The sequence below is a fragment of the Chelonia mydas genome, chromosome 27 (assembly GCF_015237465.2).
Source record: "Chelonia mydas isolate rCheMyd1 chromosome 27, rCheMyd1.pri.v2, whole genome shotgun sequence".
In the NCBI taxonomy this organism is placed as follows: Eukaryota; Metazoa; Chordata; order Testudines; family Cheloniidae; genus Chelonia; species Chelonia mydas.
Genome location: NC_057860.1, coordinates 11,031,179 through 11,049,199, shown reverse-complemented (window position 1 = coordinate 11,049,199; position 18,021 = coordinate 11,031,179). Strand labels below are relative to the sequence as shown.

Sequence of the window (18,021 nt, the reverse complement as noted above, 5' to 3'; positions counted from 1 at the left end):
AAGCTGTCCTACTGGGAAAGCAGGGCTGCAAAAACTTGTGAGAGTGCAAAAATGTCCCGCCAACCCGCCCCCTGTCAGCAATATACCATCATCCATCTTCATGATCAGCAATCAGATAGAGACCTTCCAGAAGCATCGACGGCAAAACCTGCTGCCTCTTGGGCTGCAAATGGCAATTTACACAGCTTTCTGGGTCAACAAGCCCATGGTGTTTTATTACATTACAGGCACAGTATTACAACCCCATCTGGGAGCTCCCCATTTCTGGGTGCAAGACGAGTGGACGGCAATTTACAGCCTGGTTTCCAACCTTCGAGCGGGAGAGTTTGACGCTCATCTCCCACAGATTGTTATTGTGACTATAGGAGCACAAGCAAGGGAGGAGAACAGGGGGTTCAGAATCACAGAATCGAGGGGTGGGCACCACCCACCAAGGCAAACTAGGGGAAGGAAAAAAGAAAAGAACGGTACTCCACACCCATAGACACTCCTCTGGCCAATGAAGCAGGGACATCAGTCCCTGCACTGAGGGTTGCTTAATGAGCAATTCTGAAGATGTGGGATTACTGGTCTCCAGAGCAAAACTGATACAGTTTGAGAGGCAGCACATTCGACGGCGTGTGGTACGGGGAAGAGCCGACCCGCGCCAGGCAGCATTCTGCTCGTTGTAAGTTTCTCTGCACAGACTTCTCTGATGGCGTCTCCGCTCAGTTGGAATAGAGGCCCGCAGTCATGCTGATCTCACAACCGAAGAGCAGTCACGTCTCTGGTCTATTGCTTTCTCACCCGCCGTCGCTGCCCCATCCATCTGCCGTTATTTGTACCACTGCATCTGTTTGGACTTTGGCACTTCATGCTGGATCTCATCAAATTCTTGCGAGGGGTCCAGGATGGGGCCAGGGACCATCACCGTCTGAGAGAGCAAAACACCGAATTAGCTTGCCATCGGACTGACTGCAAAGAAGCTCTGTACTGAAAGCCCCTGAGCTAACAGAAAAACACCTTCCCAGGCCACAAAGCCAACCACAGAGTTATGGCACTGCATAGCCCTCCAGCAGAAAGATGGCCAGATGGTGCATGGGTGGTGGGAACATCCGTGCCCTTTCTCTCGTCTCAGCAGGCTTCCTTAGCTGGAGCCTGTTTGCTGTAACAGGTGATTGGCAAAGCAGTAATAGCCCATGCACGTCTCTGCCTGGCCACATGCAGCAGCAGCAAGCCCGGGGGGTGTAAATGGCCAAAAGGGGTTGATCTCCTCCTCCAATCAGCTCTCAGGCCAACAATAATCAGTGTCTATAGCGTATTCCAGCTGAAGACCTCAAATGCTTTACAAACCTTAGCTGATTAAGCCTTCCAACATCCCAAGATTTGGTCAGCATTATCCCCATTTTACAGATGGGGAAGTTAAGTCACTCACTGGAGGACACATAGCATGTCTGTGGCAGAGCCAGGACTAGAAACCCAGATCTCCTGTGCTTTAGCCAGAAGACCATCCCTCTCCCTGTGCCTCCCACACCATTCAAACCCCAAAGCTCCTAGTCCCCATTCCAACCAGCTGCACCAGGCTGTGGCTCAACTATATTTAGCCTCACATATTATTCTTTGCCCGAATTGTTGTAGAAGCTACTTGGCGATATCCGAATCACACAGAGTGGCAAGAGGGGCTGGTGCGTGCGCCAGAGAGCCTCCAGCAGAAGCAAGAAACGCTACCAGCAGTGAAGCTGCCAAGATCCTGAAAGAGCAGCTTTTGAGCACAGGACTTGGGGGGTGGTTTTGCAGACTTATCACGTGGTCTATAAAGCAGGAGTGGGTGCCCGCTCTCAGATGTGTTACCTTGATAATGGGGTCCTTTGGCGGAGCCCAGGCTGGCACGATCTTGCCGTGTACCCTCCAAGAGCCATAAGGGTTGACCAGGTGCCTCTCAAATACGACATACTCCAAGACGTCTTTCGGCACCTGCTCCCCACCGTACATCAGCCGCCCAAACCGGTCATAGATAGCCAAGGTCTGTAGGGAGAACCATGAAACCTGTCATGCTGACATCAATCGAGGGCTGGCTGTGCGACAACACGCAGATAAGAGACCGTACCTGCCGGGTGTGCATGCGGACTGTCACCTGTCCATACAGGTTGCCCTTGTTCACCATATCTGGGCACCGAATCTGAACCACCCTAGGAGGCTCCAGCGACTCCACAAAGCTCCAGCGGATGGTATTGTATCTGTTCCCACGCACCATTTCCTAGGGAGAAAATGATGTCACTTAGCAACACGAAGACGAATTGGTCGACAGGCTCCTGCACTCAGGGGAGAGAGACGCTCCGAATCCATGAATGGATAAGTGCGGCATCTGTGCTCACGTGGCGCGATGGTGGGAGATGCAGAACATGAGGGGTTAACCCCAGGCCCCCCCCGGTCGCAGTGCTGAGCACTGTTACAAAAACTCAGTGTCTCTAGGGCACCCTAAAGGGTGCTTAGCTTTCCATGGGATATGGATGAACCCCTTCCAGTATCACCCTTACCCCAATACAAAGGAACTCAAAGACAGGGTTTAATTTATACTTTTCCTTAGCACTGTTTTAGCAGCATCTTAGGGAAATGAAAACAAGGTTGCTCTCAACTGAACTAGGCCTCCCCATACATTTCCAAGGCAACAGAAATTAACATGGCTTTGTTTACTTCCTTTGTTCAAACAGGGACCCTTGGTTAGTTGCTGTGGCAGAGCCAAAGGGGCAGCTACAGCTCTCTTTGGGCCTGATTCTGTTGCCACCGAAATCAGCGGGGGAGTCTGGTATTCTCTCCAATGCGGGGAGCAAGCCCATTGTGGAGATCCTACAAAAATGATGTTCATTGTTCTCTAAAAGGTAGATCAAATTCTGGTCCCGTAGCACACAGCAGCATCCCTTCAGCTCCAGTCAGATCCCAAACTCATGTGTTTACAAGACACGTCCATTCTGCCCCCGAGATAAACACGGACTGTATGCTACGAAGTGCCTGGTCCTTAACTCCCAGCTTGACTTGTGTTCTGCCTCATTTCTCGGAGTACAAAGAAAGGAGACAGCTGATGGTTCAGCCCGTTCGTGGTTTCTAAAGGACATGCTGACTCCAGATAAATATTTACCGGGTAGCAGCGTTCAGTCACCAGGGAGTGAAGTTTCTGCTTGTTGAAACTGTAAAGTGAAATACACCACATTACTCCGATGCACGTGCTGAAAAGACACACCCGAGAAGCCCTGCTTCCCACACATGTTGTATATAATCTACTGGCAAAATGCAAAGGGCTGAGCTGTGAACTGGGATTTCAGATGAAGGACAGAGCACAAATGGAACCAGGCCCCAAAAGCAATGACATTTAACAGCAGGTCTCCCTTGGGAAGCCAAATATGTCTCAGCTGTTTTATTGGCGGTTAAAACTAAGCAAGATGCAATTTTGAAGTGTGTTTTGTCTTATCACTGAAAAATGGTGCAAATCAGCATGACATTATAACACTTAGGATCAAAACAATCCCTCCAGGGCCTGATTTCCATAGGTGCTGAGCATTCACGTTTCCACCAATTTCAGTGAGAGAGGCAGATGCTCAACACATCTGGAAATCAGGCTCCAAATATGTTTGCCACCTCTTGTTTCTTGCTGTCCTTGTCAGCTAGAATTAAAGGAGTATTGGCCTGTGGCATCTCAACCACCTCCTATTCATGGAGGCAGCAGCAGGAAATACATAGCACCTGAGAAACAAAGAGGATCTACTAAAAGAGAGGAGGAAAGAATATGGCACATAAGTAGGGCAAAAGGAAAGCCTTGAAAAACCACAACACCCAGAAAGAACAATTCTTACTTTTCAGAGTAACAGAATTTTGCGATTTCTTACTTTGTCAGGCAATTGTGAGCTTCAATGAATATCTCCTGGGCCTTCTCCGGGAACGTTCTAGTGCTGAAGTCAGGATCATAATCTTTTACCTTCCGGATTCTGCAAAGACAAGGATAAGAAATGCTTTATGATGGGAGCTGGTCTGACGCCCTCAGCGTCCAATGGCTTACAGCTAATATAGTGCCCTCGAGCAAAGAGCAATTCAGAACCCTCATATCCTCCAGAAGATCAAGACAGTTTCACTTGCTTTAATCCCATTTTCCATTGCGGAGTCACTGATTAGGGACTCCCTGATGACACAGAGTCTCCTTGTGCCCAAGATAAGCTATTACATGGGTGTAGTGTGTGGTCTAGAATAACCAACCACCATACAGCACTTAACATTGCAACAAAAGTCAGGCAATTCACCCCGCAACTAATGCCCCGCGCTCACTCCCAATGGCAGAGACTCATGTTGAAGTTTCCGATCAGTGGCTTAGCAAGTGAGCAGAGGCCGTGGACATGGAAGGGAAGTAGAAAGGAAGGATAGCCTTGTGATTAAGCTACTGGAGTGGGACTCAAGAGTTTGAGGTTCAATTTTCAGCTCTGCCCCTGACCCCCTTGTGTAACCTTGAGCAAGTCATCTAATCCCTGTACCTTGGTTCCCCAAAAGGGGGATGATGCTACTTCCTCTCTCCTCCCACCCTTTGTCTTGTCTATTTAGATTGTAAATTCTCTAGGGCAGGGTCGGCCTCTTACTCTGTCTACACAATGTCTAGCAAAGTACAGCACCAATCTTAGCTGGGGATTAGGGACACAAGTGTAACACAAACAACAACAAATGAGAGTCTAGCCATCGTCTATCAGGAGGTAGCACATCATGGACACGGTCCCCTGAGGACAAAACACCGATGAGTAAATCACAGCCCCCCCCCCCCCCCCCCGCCCCAAGATTATTTGATGGTATCACAGAGTTAGCAGAGTTAGCAGCACTGACACAGGACAGTACAGCAATAAGGCAAGAGCCGGGTGGAAAAACTGAGTATCCTACAGTTGCAAGCAAGGCTTTACAGTGGAATTGCTGCTACACCGAAGCAGCTCCTGAACGGAAGCCTGGGATACATACGCTAATTGTGAAGCGGCGCTCTGCTTCAGCTGCTCCGCTCTTTGCTTCAGCCCCTCCTTTGACAGAGAAGACAAGCGGGCATCACCCTCAGGAGGCACATAGGGGTCAAAAATTCCAGCTGTGTTAGAGAGAGAGAGAGAACAAGAAGAGATCGATACCATGGCAACAGGTTAAGTTCTTCAAGAAACATGAAAGTCTCAAGAGAACAAACAGGTGAAATACTAGACAGCCAGGGAGAAGTAGGAAACTGGATTGCCTGTTTACTCCCTAAATATGTTTTTATCCCAAAACCTAAGGGAAGGGACAGAAGTACAGTGGGGATTAAAAATCTCAGAGGTTCAACAATGGTCGCCAATCACTGCTAGGGCACTGGCCCCAAAACAGCACAGGTTTGGACCTATAGTTATTACCATCTTTTGGCTCTTGGGTGGCCCCTGTGAGAGGTGTTTGGTGAGTCTCAATCCAGGTTTCACAACACAAGAAACACCACCACAATCAGCAATAACTGGCCCACTTCATGGCAGATTGGGGTTGAATGGGTCAGAGAGACTGGACGCCCCTCTCAACCCTAGAGGCGGTCCCTGCAGATCACAGAAAGGCACGATCCTGTGGGGGAAACGAAAGCTTGCCATGCACCATCCATCCCATCTCTGATCCATTAGTCTGGCACCATTCAGCAGCACTAAATAGAAGTTAAGTGTGAGGGTTATTCTCTCCACGAAGAGGCAGTGAATGTAATCAGAGGCAACAGCCCCATTTTGAACCAATTGAGAAAGGTCCCAGATTTGTTAGGTTACTGGTCCCACACTTTCGCCTAGGATTAGTTCTCCCTCTATCCCACATCCAACTCGCACCCCTAGGAGACACCAACACCATTTTGATCCTGTTCCTACCTGTGCAGGCAAGATGGATGGGGCGTTCTGGGGGCTCATAAGGGATCACAATGCCTGCAGCCCTGGCTTTCAGCTTCTGCTCCTCCTGAGTCATATGCTTGGCATTGACAGAAGGAGGGACAAAGTGCCGTCTCTTTGTTCTCACTGGGATCACAAGCGAGGTCTGAGTCAGTCTAGTAGGACTGAGTAAGGGTTCTACACCCTGAGGAAAAGATGCAGATAGTCAAGCACCCAGCCTTCCTAGCCGCCTCCTCACCCCCCGGCTCACTCGGCATCCCCCCCCCCCCAAACAGCAGAGCCTCCCCCTGCAGCTCAATTTGCATGCCCCCACATGCTCACTCTGTATCCTCCCTAAACCTCACAGCCTTCCCGCAACTCACTCTATATCCCCCCAAACCTCATAGCCCTCCCCAGCTCACTATACACCCCCAAGTTCTACAGCCCCCAGCCTCAGTCTGCATCCCCCAAAACCCCACAGCCCTCCCCCCGGCTCACTCTCTGTCACCCCCCAAGCCCCGTAGCCTCCCCCCCCCCGGCTCGCTCTCCGTCACCCCCCAAGCCCCGCAGCCTCCCCTCCCCCCGGCTCACTCCGCATCACCCCCCAAGCCCCGCAGTCTCCCCCCCCGGCTCACTCTCCGTCACCCCCCAAAACCAGCAGCCTCCCCCCCCGGCTCACTCTCCGTCACCCCCCAAGCCCCGCAGCCTCCCCCCCCCCCCGGCTCACTCTCTGTCACCCCCCAAGCCCCGTAGCCTCCCCCCCCCGGCTCGCTCTCCGTCACCCCCCAAGCCCCGCAGCCTCCCCCCCCGGCTCACTCTCCGTCACCCCTCAAAACCCCACAGCCTCCCCCCCCGGCTCACTCTCCGTCACCCCCCAAAACCCGACAGCACTCCCCCGGGCTCACTCTGCGTCACCCCCCGAGCCCCGCAGCCTCCCCCCCAGCTCACTCCGCATCACCCCCCAAGCCCCGCAGCCTCCCCCCCCGGCTCACTCTGCGTCACCCCCCAAGCCCCGCAGCCTCCCCCCCCGGCTCACTCTCCGTCACCCCCCGAGCCCCGCAGCCTCCCCCCCCCGCTCACTCTGCGCCCCAAACCGTGCAACACCCCCCCCCCCCGCGCTCTCTGCGTCCCCCGCCCAGCCGGCTCCACCTGCAGGCACCGTCCGAGCGGCAGGAGCCGGGACAAGCCCCGCTGCATGGGGGCCGCCATCTTGGATCCGCATTGCATGACGGGATGGACGGCGCCAGGGCCGGGGGGCGGAGCCAGTGCTGAGTCCGGGGCAAGGGGGGGGGCGGAGTGGAAAATTCCACGGGCTGCTTCCTGATTTCCCCTCCCCCCGCTCAGTGTGTGCGGGGGGGCGAGGGGGGAGAGAAGAGATAGGGAGCCCCCCAAGCTCAGTGTGCACGGGGGGGGAAGGAGAGAGGGACCCCCCCAAGCTCAGTGTGCACGGGGGGAAGGAGAGAGGGACCCCCCCCCAAGCTCAGTGTGCACGGGGGGGGAAGGAGAGGCTATAGGGAGACCCCCAAGCTCAGTGTGCACGGGGGGAAGGAGAGAGGGACCCCCCCAAGCTCAGTGTGCACGGGGGGGGGAAGGAGAGGCTATAGGGAGCCCCCCAAGCTCAGTGTGCACGGGGGGGGGAAGGAGAGGCAATAGGGACCCCCCCAAGCTCAGTGTGCACGGGGGGAAGGAGAGAGGGACCCCCCCCCCAAGCTCAGTGTGCACGGGGGGGGAAGGAGAGGCTATAGGGAGCCCCCCAAGCTCAGTGTGCATTGGGGGGGAGAGAGGGAGCCCCCCAAGCTCAGTGTGCACGGGGGGGGGAAGGAGAGGCAATAGGGAGCCCCCCAAGCTCAGTGTGCACGGGGGGAAGGAGAGAGGGACCCCCCCCAAGCTCAGTGTGCACGGGGGGGGGAAGGAGAAGCAATAGGGAGCCCCCCAAACTCAGTGTGCACGGGGGGGAAGGAGAGAGGGACCCCCCCAAGCTCAGTGTGCACGGGGGGGGGGAAGGAGAGGCAATAGGGACCTCCCCAAGCTCAGTGTGCACGGGGGGAAGGAGAGAGGGACCCCTCCCAAGCTCAGTGTGCACGGGGGGGGAAGGAGAGGCTATAGGGAGCCCCCCAAGCTCAGTGTGCACGGGGGGAAGGAGAGAGGGACCTCCCCCCAAGCTCAGTGTGCACGGGGGGAAGGAGAGAGGGACCCCCCCCCCCCAAGCTCAGTGTGCACGGGGGGGGAAGGAGAGGCTATAGGGAGCCCCCCAAGCTCAGTGTGCACTGGGGGGGAGAGAGGGAGCCCCCCAAGCTCAGTGTGCACGAGGGGGGGGGAAGGAGAGGCAATAGGGAGCCCCCCAAGCTCAGTGTGCACGGGGGGAAGGAGAGAGGGACCCCCCCCCCAAGCTCAGTGTGCACGGGGGGGGGGAAGGAGAGGCTATAGGGAGCCCCCCAAGCTCAGTGTGCACGGGGGGAAGGAGAGAGGGACCCCCCCAAGCTCAGTGTGCACGGGGGGAAGGAGAGAGGGACCACCCCCAAGCTCAGTGTGCACGGGGGGGGGAAGGAGAGAGGGACCCCCCCCCAAGCTCAGTGTGCACGGGGGGGGGAGGAGAGGCTATAGGGAGCCCCCCAAGCTCAGTGTGCACTGGGGGGGGAGAGGGAACCCCCAAAGCTCAGTGTGCACGGGGGGGGGGAAGGAGAGGCAATAGGGAGCCCCCCTCCGCTCAGTGTGCACTGGGGGAAGGAGAGGCTATAGGGACCCCCCCAAGCTCAGTGTGCACGGGGGGAAGGAGAGAGGGACCCCCCCCAAGCTCAGTGTGCACGGGGGGAAGGAGAGAGGGACCCCCCCCCCAAGCTCAGTGTGCACGGGGGGGGGGAAGGAGAGGCTATAGGGAGCCCCCCAAGCTCAGTGTGCATTGGGGGGGAGAGAGGGAGCCCCCCAAGCTCAGTGTGCACGGGGGGGGGAAGGAGAGGCAATAGGGAGCCCCCCAAGCTCAGTGTGCACGGGGGGAAGGAGAGAGGGACCCCCCCCAAGCTCAGTGTGCACGGGGGGGGGAAGGAGAAGCAATAGGGAGCCCCCCAAGCTCAGTGTGCACGGGGGGGGGGAAGGAGAGGCAATAGGGAGCCCCCCAAGCTCAGTGTGCACGGGGGGAAGGAGAGAGGGACCCCTCCCAAGCTCAGTGTGCACGGGGGGGGAAGGAGAGGCTATAGGGAGCCCCCCAAGCTCAGTGTGCACGGGGGGAAGGAGAGAGGGACCTCCCCCCAAGCTCAGTGTGCACGGGGGGAAGGAGAGAGGGACCCCCCCCCCCAAGCTCAGTGTGCACGGGGGGGGAAGGAGAGGCTATAGGGAGCCCCCCAAGCTCAGTGTGCACTGGGGGGGAGAGAGGGAGCCCCCCAAGCTCAGTGTGCACGAGGGGGGGGGAAGGAGAGGCAATAGGGAGCCCCCCAAGCTCAGTGTGCACGGGGGGAAGGAGAGAGGGACCCCCCCCCAAGCTCAGTGTGCACGGGGGGGGGGGAAGGAGAGGCTATAGGGAGCCCCCCAAGCTCAGTGTGCACGGGGGGAAGGAGAGAGGGACCCCCCCAAGCTCAGTGTGCACGGGGGGAAGGAGAGAGGGACCACCCCCAAGCTCAGTGTGCACGGGGGGGGGGAAGGAGAGAGGGACCCCCCCCCAAGCTCAGTGTGCACGGGGGGGGAAGGAGAGGCTATAGGGAGCCCCCCAAGCTCAGTGTGCACTGGGGGGGAGAGAGGGGACCCCCAAAGCTCAGTGTGCACGGGGGGGGGAAGGAGAGGCAATAGGGAGCCCCCCAAGCTCAGTGTGCACTGGGGGGGGAGAGGGAACCCCCAAAGCTCAGTGTGCACGGGGGGGGGAAGGAGAGGCAATAGGGAGCCCCCCTCCGCTCAGTGTGCACTGGGGGAAGGAGGGACCCCCCCCCAAGCTCACTGTGCATGGTGTAGGGTGACTTTGTGTTCACTCTTTTGTTTACTGCTAAGTAGTTTAAAAAGCAGGGGGGGATGGGGAACCCTGCCCCCCGCCCCCAACTCAGTGTGCCGAAGCTAGCTCAGAAAGTGCTGAACGGATCCACATGCCAGCACAGGCCCCGGTGATAAGCCGACGTGTACCAATAAGGGAAAGACCCTATACTTTTTATTTGCATCATAAGGCCTCCTTTTAATCATAGTCGAATACCCCCTCGCTGGCCCTGCCTAAGGAACTAAAAATGGAAGCTCCTGGGGCAACAGACATGCTCCCTTCCCTAAGCACCCACATTGTGCAGGGTGGGCTCAAAGTTTTCTTTCCAGACCTAAGAACATTTACTTTGCAAACTGGTCCAGCGAACAGATCCCATTTTGACTCTGCATGAGCAGAAATGCATCATTTGTTAAGTCCCTGCAACCAGTTGTTTTTTCCCCTTAGAATAAGTTTTCCTGTATAACTAGACCGTAGCGCTATCAGAGAGCCAGCCTCTTCCTCTCCTGGAGGGGTGAAATCAGGCGCTTTGGTTTTTAATCAACAGGCCTGTTCCAACAAGTGCGATACTTTCATAGCCAACAGCTTAGGGACAACGCCTCAAAAGTCTATTGGCTTCCCTCCAAAGGTAAGGAGACACTTCTGTCTGGCACAGTAGTCGGTGGGGGGGGGGGGGGTGAAGGTAGGTTGTTAAAACGAAAAGCAAGGTGCATGCTTTGTTTTGTATTCTTTTTATCTTCCACCTGTCATTAGGTGACAAATCGTTAACAACAAAAGGCATATGGACGGCCTGTTCCGCTAACAAGAACGCCCATGTGCTTGTGCATTAGGAATATCGGTAGCTGGGCCTCTGGCCATTGCAAAGTAGCCTTAAAGCCCTCAATTCCCCCACCCTTTTCTTCAGATCTTCTCTTAAAATCTTACTTTCTTCTACTTCATCTGAGCCTTTTAATTTCCCCCAGGCACTCTGCATTAGTCATCATAACACCTCTGTTTTCAGTCATTTCTCAACTCTCTCGTCCCCTGGCTTGTATTATTTAACTCTGCAAAGCATGGATGGTTACAGTCTGTATACAAGTAAAATATAAAGTGTTGTGTAAAAACAAAAATAATTCTTTAGGGCTTCTGGACTGTAATGATAAATAAATATTGAAAAAATGTAATTGTTGCTTGGCAGGTATTGCTACAAAATATCTCCAGGCATGTCCTCCCTCAATGTTTTTGTTCATTTTATATCCGATAGTCCATTGAAGGGGGGGAAAACAACACCTCACGAAACGGGGAGGTCTTTCTATCTGACAAACGCTTGCCCAACAAAGGAGGGCCACCTACAAAACTGTTTCGCCAAAAAAGATTTCTGCGAGACGAGGTGGATGAGGTAATATCTTTTATTGGACCAATGTCTGTTGGTGGTCCAGTTTAGGTTGGACATATTCCTGGAGGTTTCATCACAGGACATAATCTTTAATTAAAGATTAATCTTGAATTCCTAGAGACTCCAGGACAATCCTGGAAGTTTGGCAACTCTAGTTGGTGAGAGAGATCTCCAGCCCAGAAGAGCCGCTCTGTGTTGCTCGAAAGCTTATCTTTTGTTCGACCAACTTTTGTTGGAGAGACAGACATCACCTTACCCACCTTGTGCATCTCATATCCTGGGACTGACATGGCTACAACACTACCCACCAAAAAGATTTCAGGCAGTTATCAATATTCCCCTAAAATCCAGGCCAGCTCGCTTATCCTCCCAGTTCTGCATTCCACATTAAACTTTTTTCAAAGTTTATAAATTAAAACTTTGATATGATTAAAAACTGGATGTTTAGCGAAAGAACATGAAAAGGTGACGGTTTTAAACTAAAAATCAGGACAGGAGGAGGAGCAAGAATAGAGCAGAGGGGTTTGGGGCTCTTTCTTCACATAAATGAGTGAGGGGGTGACAGCTTCCTGCGGTCATACAGCTACGGTGTTTTGTCTCTTAAAAATATATTTTTTTTTTAATTGTAAAAGTCCTCAGTTGGGGCTTTTGTACTATACCCCACATGTTGAAGCTTTCTTCACAATTTACTAGTGATAACTCTTAAGAAAAGTTTTGGTTTGGTTGGGATTTTTGTATTCTGGTCAATTCATTTAGGTAAAACTCTGAAAAGCAAACAAACACTATGTTTTTAAAGAGCTCCTTTAAACATTTAGAAAGCTAGGACATGTCCTGTTAACCCCCCTCCCTTTTTTTTTTTAAATTGTAAAACCCTCCTTTACATAAGGGTTTTGTATAATATTGCTATTCCCCAGGAACTTATGTTGTTACAATTACATTCCTATAAACTTATTTTGCCCGGAGCTGCACTGATTTCCACCAGCTGAGATGCTGGCCCTATTGTCTTTCTAGCCGACACTCGCTGGAGGGGGAAGGTTTGGCACTGGGAGAAGCTGCTAGAGAGGAATCTCTGGAGCTTTGCCCTCTCGTTTGTTTCTTGGTGAATAATGGTCTTGCGAAAGGGGTTCGCTTAGCAGCCCTGGGTACTTAGGCTCTCCCTGTGCACCTCTCTCAAGTGCCACCCTGGGATACATTTCTGGGGTTCAAGGGATAGCTGGGTGTTTAAAATCAATTCACTCCTTGCTCTCTACTGAATATATCATGAGGGCCAGGTAGTGCCAGCTGTACCTTGGTGTTTGTGCCAGGGGCACCTGCCCATATGACAAATGGGGGTGGGGGGAAGCCCCCAACCTAGAGGGTGACGATGCAGCAAATTTTTTTCACAACTCCAGATTTACCGCAGTCTGACCACAAGCAGATCTGACCCCACAGGCCCTATAGCCAGTCCCCAGTCTCCTGACATCCAGAAGGGTCCCAAAGTGCTCTGGGAACTACAGAATTTGTACTCCACTCCTAGCACCGCTCAGCTCCTGGCACGCAGAGCAGCCTGCAGCAGAGTGTGCACTCCCCACGCCCAGGGTGGGCAAACAGCTCTGACGTTCCAGGGACACGCAGGGAGCAACACCTACCCCACGCTATTCTTAGTCATTGGCAACAAAGAGGAAAAAAAAAAAAAAGAGTGCCTTCTGATTGGTTTGCAAAGGGGGCTTGAGTTGCATCCAGTGGTTTTGCCAGTCAGGACCCTGAAACGTGCCAGGAAACGGTAACTAGGACACAGGGTGGAGCGGCGGACACACAGCGGCTTTAGAGAGCCACCAACGAGATGCGTAAAACGTGACGAGAGCCCCGTTTATACACCCTGCCGTTCGGCAGCTAAACACACGGCTCTGCTTTACAGCCCCTCACTTTGGATGTGGAGCAGAGTGGCTTAGGGGGATAGGTAGAGGCCAAGCTGGGCTTTGGAGTCCTGCCATTCAGAGGGCATGAGCATCTCAATCGGCCAGATCCTAAAACCATTTATTTACCAGCATCCCCACAAATGCTGAGGGCTTTGAGAAAGTGAAACTTGGATTCAAACCACCCCGACTTTGGCAGCTTGAGAGCCCAAGCCACCACTCCTCTTTTGCCCAGCTCCATTTCAATTTGTGGGGCCCCTGCTAGGAGGTGGGGGCCAAAGGTGACCATAAGCCACCGTTCTGGTGCTGCACAGTCCAGGGCTGCACAGCACAATCCCTGCTCAGCCTAGTGTAAATTAGAGCAGCCTCTGGTCCTCCTTCCCATCCAGTGCCACACCCCCATACAACTCCTAGGGGCTGAGAGCAGGACCTCACCCCAGCTGTGCACTGGGTAGGGGAGGCCCCCAGCGCTGGAGGCAGTCTCAGGGACTTTGCAGGGAGGCGGAGGAGTACCCAGGCTGCTGCAGAGCAACGTAAATGGGCCTTAGCGTAACTGAGAATCAGGCCGATTAAAGCCAAGTTGGAATGGGAAAACCTGAACCAGGGCTCCTCGGTTTGGTTCTTGCCCAATATTCATATGTAATGGCCAGAGAAGGGGCATGGTTCCTATGCTACTCATCATGTCAGACAGGCTGGGCCAAACATAACCCAGGTGCAACAGCTACAGTGGAAGTTACTCATGATTATTAAAAAAAATCCCATGGCTTTTTTTGGCAGGGGAGCAGGGGGCAGAGTAGATATGTGAACCTCAGCTTGAGGAGTACTTTTATGCTGACCCCTACTCCCTTTTCAGCTCCAGTTGGATTCATCTTCGCTTCTTGTCGTGAACAACTGGGTTGCAAACAGTTGCTGGGCTCTGTCAGAGTCACCAGGCCAACTGCCCCTTTGACCCCTCCTGATCTGGCCGAGTGCTCCCCCCAGGCCTCCAGCCGTCACCTGGCTCAGGGTGGAATCACAGTTCTTCCCCTTGCGATTGAACTGTCCCAGGGTACTCACTGTGGTGACCTCAGCAGGTCTGACTCAGGCTCAGATCCTGCTGCTCTGGTCTCTCCAGGGTCGTGATAACAGGAACCAGTGACTAAACAGCTAAGCTTAGAAGAACAGCATTTCAGAGAAATGCAGTCATCAACCAGCCCATAGGCCTGCCTGCTTATCAGGCGTCTAACCATCTTCCACCTGGGGACACTGGAAGGACTAGCTCTCTGTAGCCTCTCACAGAGCCGCTGTGTCCCTTGTCTCCCTATCCGAGCTTATGGACAACTCCCTGGCAGTGGCAATAAATTCCCCCTTTGCAGGACCAGAGTCTCTTTTTAAACTGTTGATAGCCCCTTTTGATGTCTAGCCTCCCAGCCTAGCAAAAACAGCTGGGTCATTTCAGCCTAGAAGCAGGCCAATCTTCTAATTACCCTCCACTGTTTGCTGAGAGGTTGCTTCTCTGGGACCACTGGCTTGCCTTCTTGTTTGTCCTTTCCTCAGCTCCCTACTAAGGGAGATCAACCCATTCATACAAGAACAGTTTGTAACAATTATAGGGTCACCACTTCTATTGCAACCCCTGTGGATCTGCCGCAGTCCTGTCTCAGTTTCCCTCCAAGCATCCCAGAAATAATCCACAGAGGCTGACTTGGAGCTAATGACACCCCAGCTTGGGTCTGGTTTCCTAACATAATTCAAAGCAAGCTTCAAAGTAAAGTCTATCACCCAACACAAAAATTCATTATCAGCTCTTGCATTTTCTGCTAGTCCAGGGGCTCTGCAAGCAGCACCCTCAAGCTTTCCTATCTGGAGTCCTCCTTCCCCTGCCCAGGAGAGGATCCAAAATTCTCCCTGGATTGTCTTCTCTGTGGCCCTAACAAACCCATTCTTCTGGTAGCCTACAGGAGCCTTACCACCCTGCCACCTTTCTAAGCCTCTCCTTTATTTATCCCAGAGTCCTGATTGTATCATGACCCATCTTGATTTTCCTGACCTGGGAAAGAGAATTAACAATGTCACAGGTGGGGCTAAGACCCATTTCTGTTAAAGAACTAGCTGCCGTGTGACAAGCCCCAATAACTTCCCATCTGTAACAAGGTCACATACAGTGTTCATAAAATCATTATCATCACCATGTTACATATCAGCTCCATGGGTGTCACCGGCTCCACCCCAGAAGTGGCTGCATTTCATAGCTAGGGATCTAGTTTATCTCAAAGCGGGGGAGGAAAGATGCAAAGTCATTTTCATTCATGGCTTTCTTGGCCCGGATCCCTCACACCATGGGCATTCCTCCAGCAGCTCTACCTTCCTGATGCCATCTCAAGTGTGCAGAGCTCAGCAATGTGTGCTCTGAGGGAGAGAAGAGAAGCAGCCTTGGAATGTGCCCTGGCTGCTCTAGCCACACAGAGTTCTCTCTGCTTGCTGCTGAAAGTCCTGACTCTGGGTGGGGCAGCTGGGGGAGGAATACGATGTTACAAGCAAGAGAGGGGATCTGACTAGTCATAGGGGAACCAGTTTAGGAAACATAAGACCCTTCCGAAAGCTGCTTGCTTTGGGGGTGGAGCAGAATGGACAGGGAAAGCGGGGGGCCTGGTTCCCTCAACCCTCCCCACCCCAGAGCAGCGAAGCTAGAAAGGGAAAAAACAATGACGTTTTGAATTGCCCAGGTTGGGTCCTGGTTCTGAAAAGCCCAGCGTGCAGCCTTCGGCACGGGGCATCCGCTCGCACCTGCACTTTGTCCGTGCAGAGATCAGAGCCGTGCCAGCTACAGCAAGGTGTGCCTGCACGGGTTTTAGGCATGGGTTCCACAGGGTACATTGGCTAGCATGCTTCGCACACACACGATCCCTGGCCCTGCTGAACAGGGAGACCTGGCTGGAACCGGGCTATTGACAGCAATGTTTACACATGACTGTAACCGGCAGGGTGTGTGGATCTCACTGTGGAAGGAGGATTATTCACCCAGGCTGCCTGTTGCTCAGAGGGCCTGATTTTCACTTACCCTTGGAGGCCCCCTCAAGCTGCTCTGACAGTGCAAACGGGGTGGAAAGAACTTCCTGAGCCTCCCTGCACCCACACCTCTACACCAACCTTGCTCCCAGCCCCCGCTGTAGGGGGTAAGTCGGGGGCCTGCCCACGGTATACTATGGCTGTTCTGTTGCCCAGGGCCCATAGGGAGCCATGAAAATCAGGGTATAAATTAGAACAGCTCTCCTTATGCCAGGGTGCAGGCAGGGCCCTGAGTAGTCCCGGAATATTGGGAGCGCTGCTGAAAGCTACCTTCTCCCCCACCACTGCCCTTGTCCCTGCCACAAGCAGAGGAATGGAGTCACTGAGAATCAGGCCCAGTGTTTCTAGTCCCACACTGCCTCTCCTCTTGGCCACGTTAACTCCCCTGGGATCCTGAGCTGCTCTTGCCCTGATGCGGCACAGCCAAAGCTGGCTCCAAATGCTAATCCTCCCTGTGCCATCAGCTCCAAGCGCTAGGCAGAAGGAATCCGTGTGCCAGCCCAGCATCCCAGTCTCAGGAGGTGCTGCTGAGTTCAGGGCAGGAGGTTCTGTTTGGCTCCTGGCTGGCTCCCAGGACTGGACTGAAGGACACGGTGCTTCATGCTCCTGGGTCCTCAGCTGTGTCCAGAGCTGTACCCGCTCCAAGGACTGGAGCTGCGGGAACGGAGCTGTCGACTGTCGCCACCGCTGCTTTCTGGCTCGCTCGCTGCAGTTCAAGTCTCAGCTGGTGATTTACGACATTCACGAGTCTGTAAAGGGGAAATTCTTTATGGCTGATTATTCACTTACTCAGAGAAAGCAGCGGGGAGGGCAGAGAGAAGGGAGGAAAAAAGCAAATGGCACTGGGCAAGATTCTGTTGATGTCAGCGGAGTTATCCGTTTGCACCAGTGCAAGTGAGAGTATGATCAAGCTAATGGTTTCAGCTTTGCTCTAGAAAAGGTGTTGTCCCTAGATGTGAAAGGGCAGCGCGGGACATCACAATGGAGAGTGTGTGGGCAGGCGGGAATAATCCAAGCCAATGCACTGGAGGGAAGACTGCATCACCCCAGCACTGGGGAAAACAAGTGCTGCATCTAGAAAGGGGCCAAGTGCAGATGTGCCAAGTGTGGGTTCTAGATGTCTCATGCTTCAGTCTAGATTTCTAGTAGATTCTAGGCTTCTTGTGTGCTTCTGATTCCCTATGGGTTCCAGGTATCTCATGTTTCTTGTGGGTTCTAGTCTCCAAATAGATGATAGGTTTCTCATATGACTCTGATTTCTCATAGGTTCTAGGCTTCCAATGGGTTTTAGTTTTTTCCTAGGTTCCAGAGTTCCCAGGAACCCGAGGCTCTTTGTGGCTTCTGGGCTTCTCCTTTACACACACCACAGGGCCTTAGCTGTATCTGCCCTGCAAAACTTTACAACGGCTCCAGATATCCACAGGTACCGGACAGCCTACCACTCTTGGCATCCATTACAGCAGGAACAGCGTTGCTCTTGTTGCTCCTCTTTCAATATCATCTTTCTGCCTGTCCCCAGTGGAGTTCTGATCTCCATCTCATCCAGACTCTAAAGCAACTGTCTTACCAGGGTGTTCAGTGCCTGACTAGCCCTGAGACACAAAAGACAGCACCTGGCCAGTATTTTACTTTTGGGTTACGCTTCACAAACTCGCGTGGGCTCTTTCCAATTCATTCTTGCTCTCAGAGCCATGAGAGAAGGTCACCCTGTCCTGACCCATGCTAAGCTTCCTGGGCCGGTGGTTGAGCTGGCACATTCTCATTAGGTCATCCCTTTTAGCCATCTTTAACTGGCTGCCTTCCCTTGAGTGGCTGGCTATGCAGCAGGCACTTGAGAGCATGATGGGCACATTGAATACATGAGCCAGAAGAAGCTCCTTGCCAGAATGCTCGTCT

General features: G+C 53.4%; 1 protein-coding gene across 1 annotated transcript; it reads right to left on the bottom strand.

Annotated features, from left to right (window-relative positions):
• Nucleotides 1-186: 186 nt before the first annotated feature.
• Nucleotides 187-7,165, bottom strand: MRPL45 (mitochondrial ribosomal protein L45). The gene is made up of 8 exons (XM_037887112.2): nt 7,005-7,165; nt 5,859-6,060; nt 4,966-5,083; nt 3,861-3,959; nt 3,116-3,164; nt 2,087-2,236; nt 1,831-2,004; nt 187-913 (listed from the first exon to the last, which is right to left on the bottom strand). Exons 1-8 carry the CDS (start codon nt 7,080-7,082, stop codon nt 815-817), a joined length of 969 nt encoding a protein of 322 aa, XP_037743040.1. The 5' UTR covers nt 7,083-7,165; the 3' UTR covers nt 187-814.
• Between the last annotated feature and the right edge of the window lie 10,856 nt (nt 7,166-18,021).

Coding starts and splice junctions, on each gene's coding strand:
- MRPL45 (XM_037887112.2), bottom strand. CDS start 7,082: ATGCAATGCGGATCCAAGATGGCGGCCCCCATGCAGCGGGGCTTGTCC. Junction 2,237..3,115: donor TGACTGAACGCTGCTACCCG/GTAAATATTTAT, acceptor TTTTCTCCCTAG/GAAATGGTGCGTGGGAACAG. Junction 914..1,830: donor CAAAGGACCCCATTATCAAG/GTAACACATCTG, acceptor TTGCTCTCTCAG/ACGGTGATGGTCCCTGGCCC.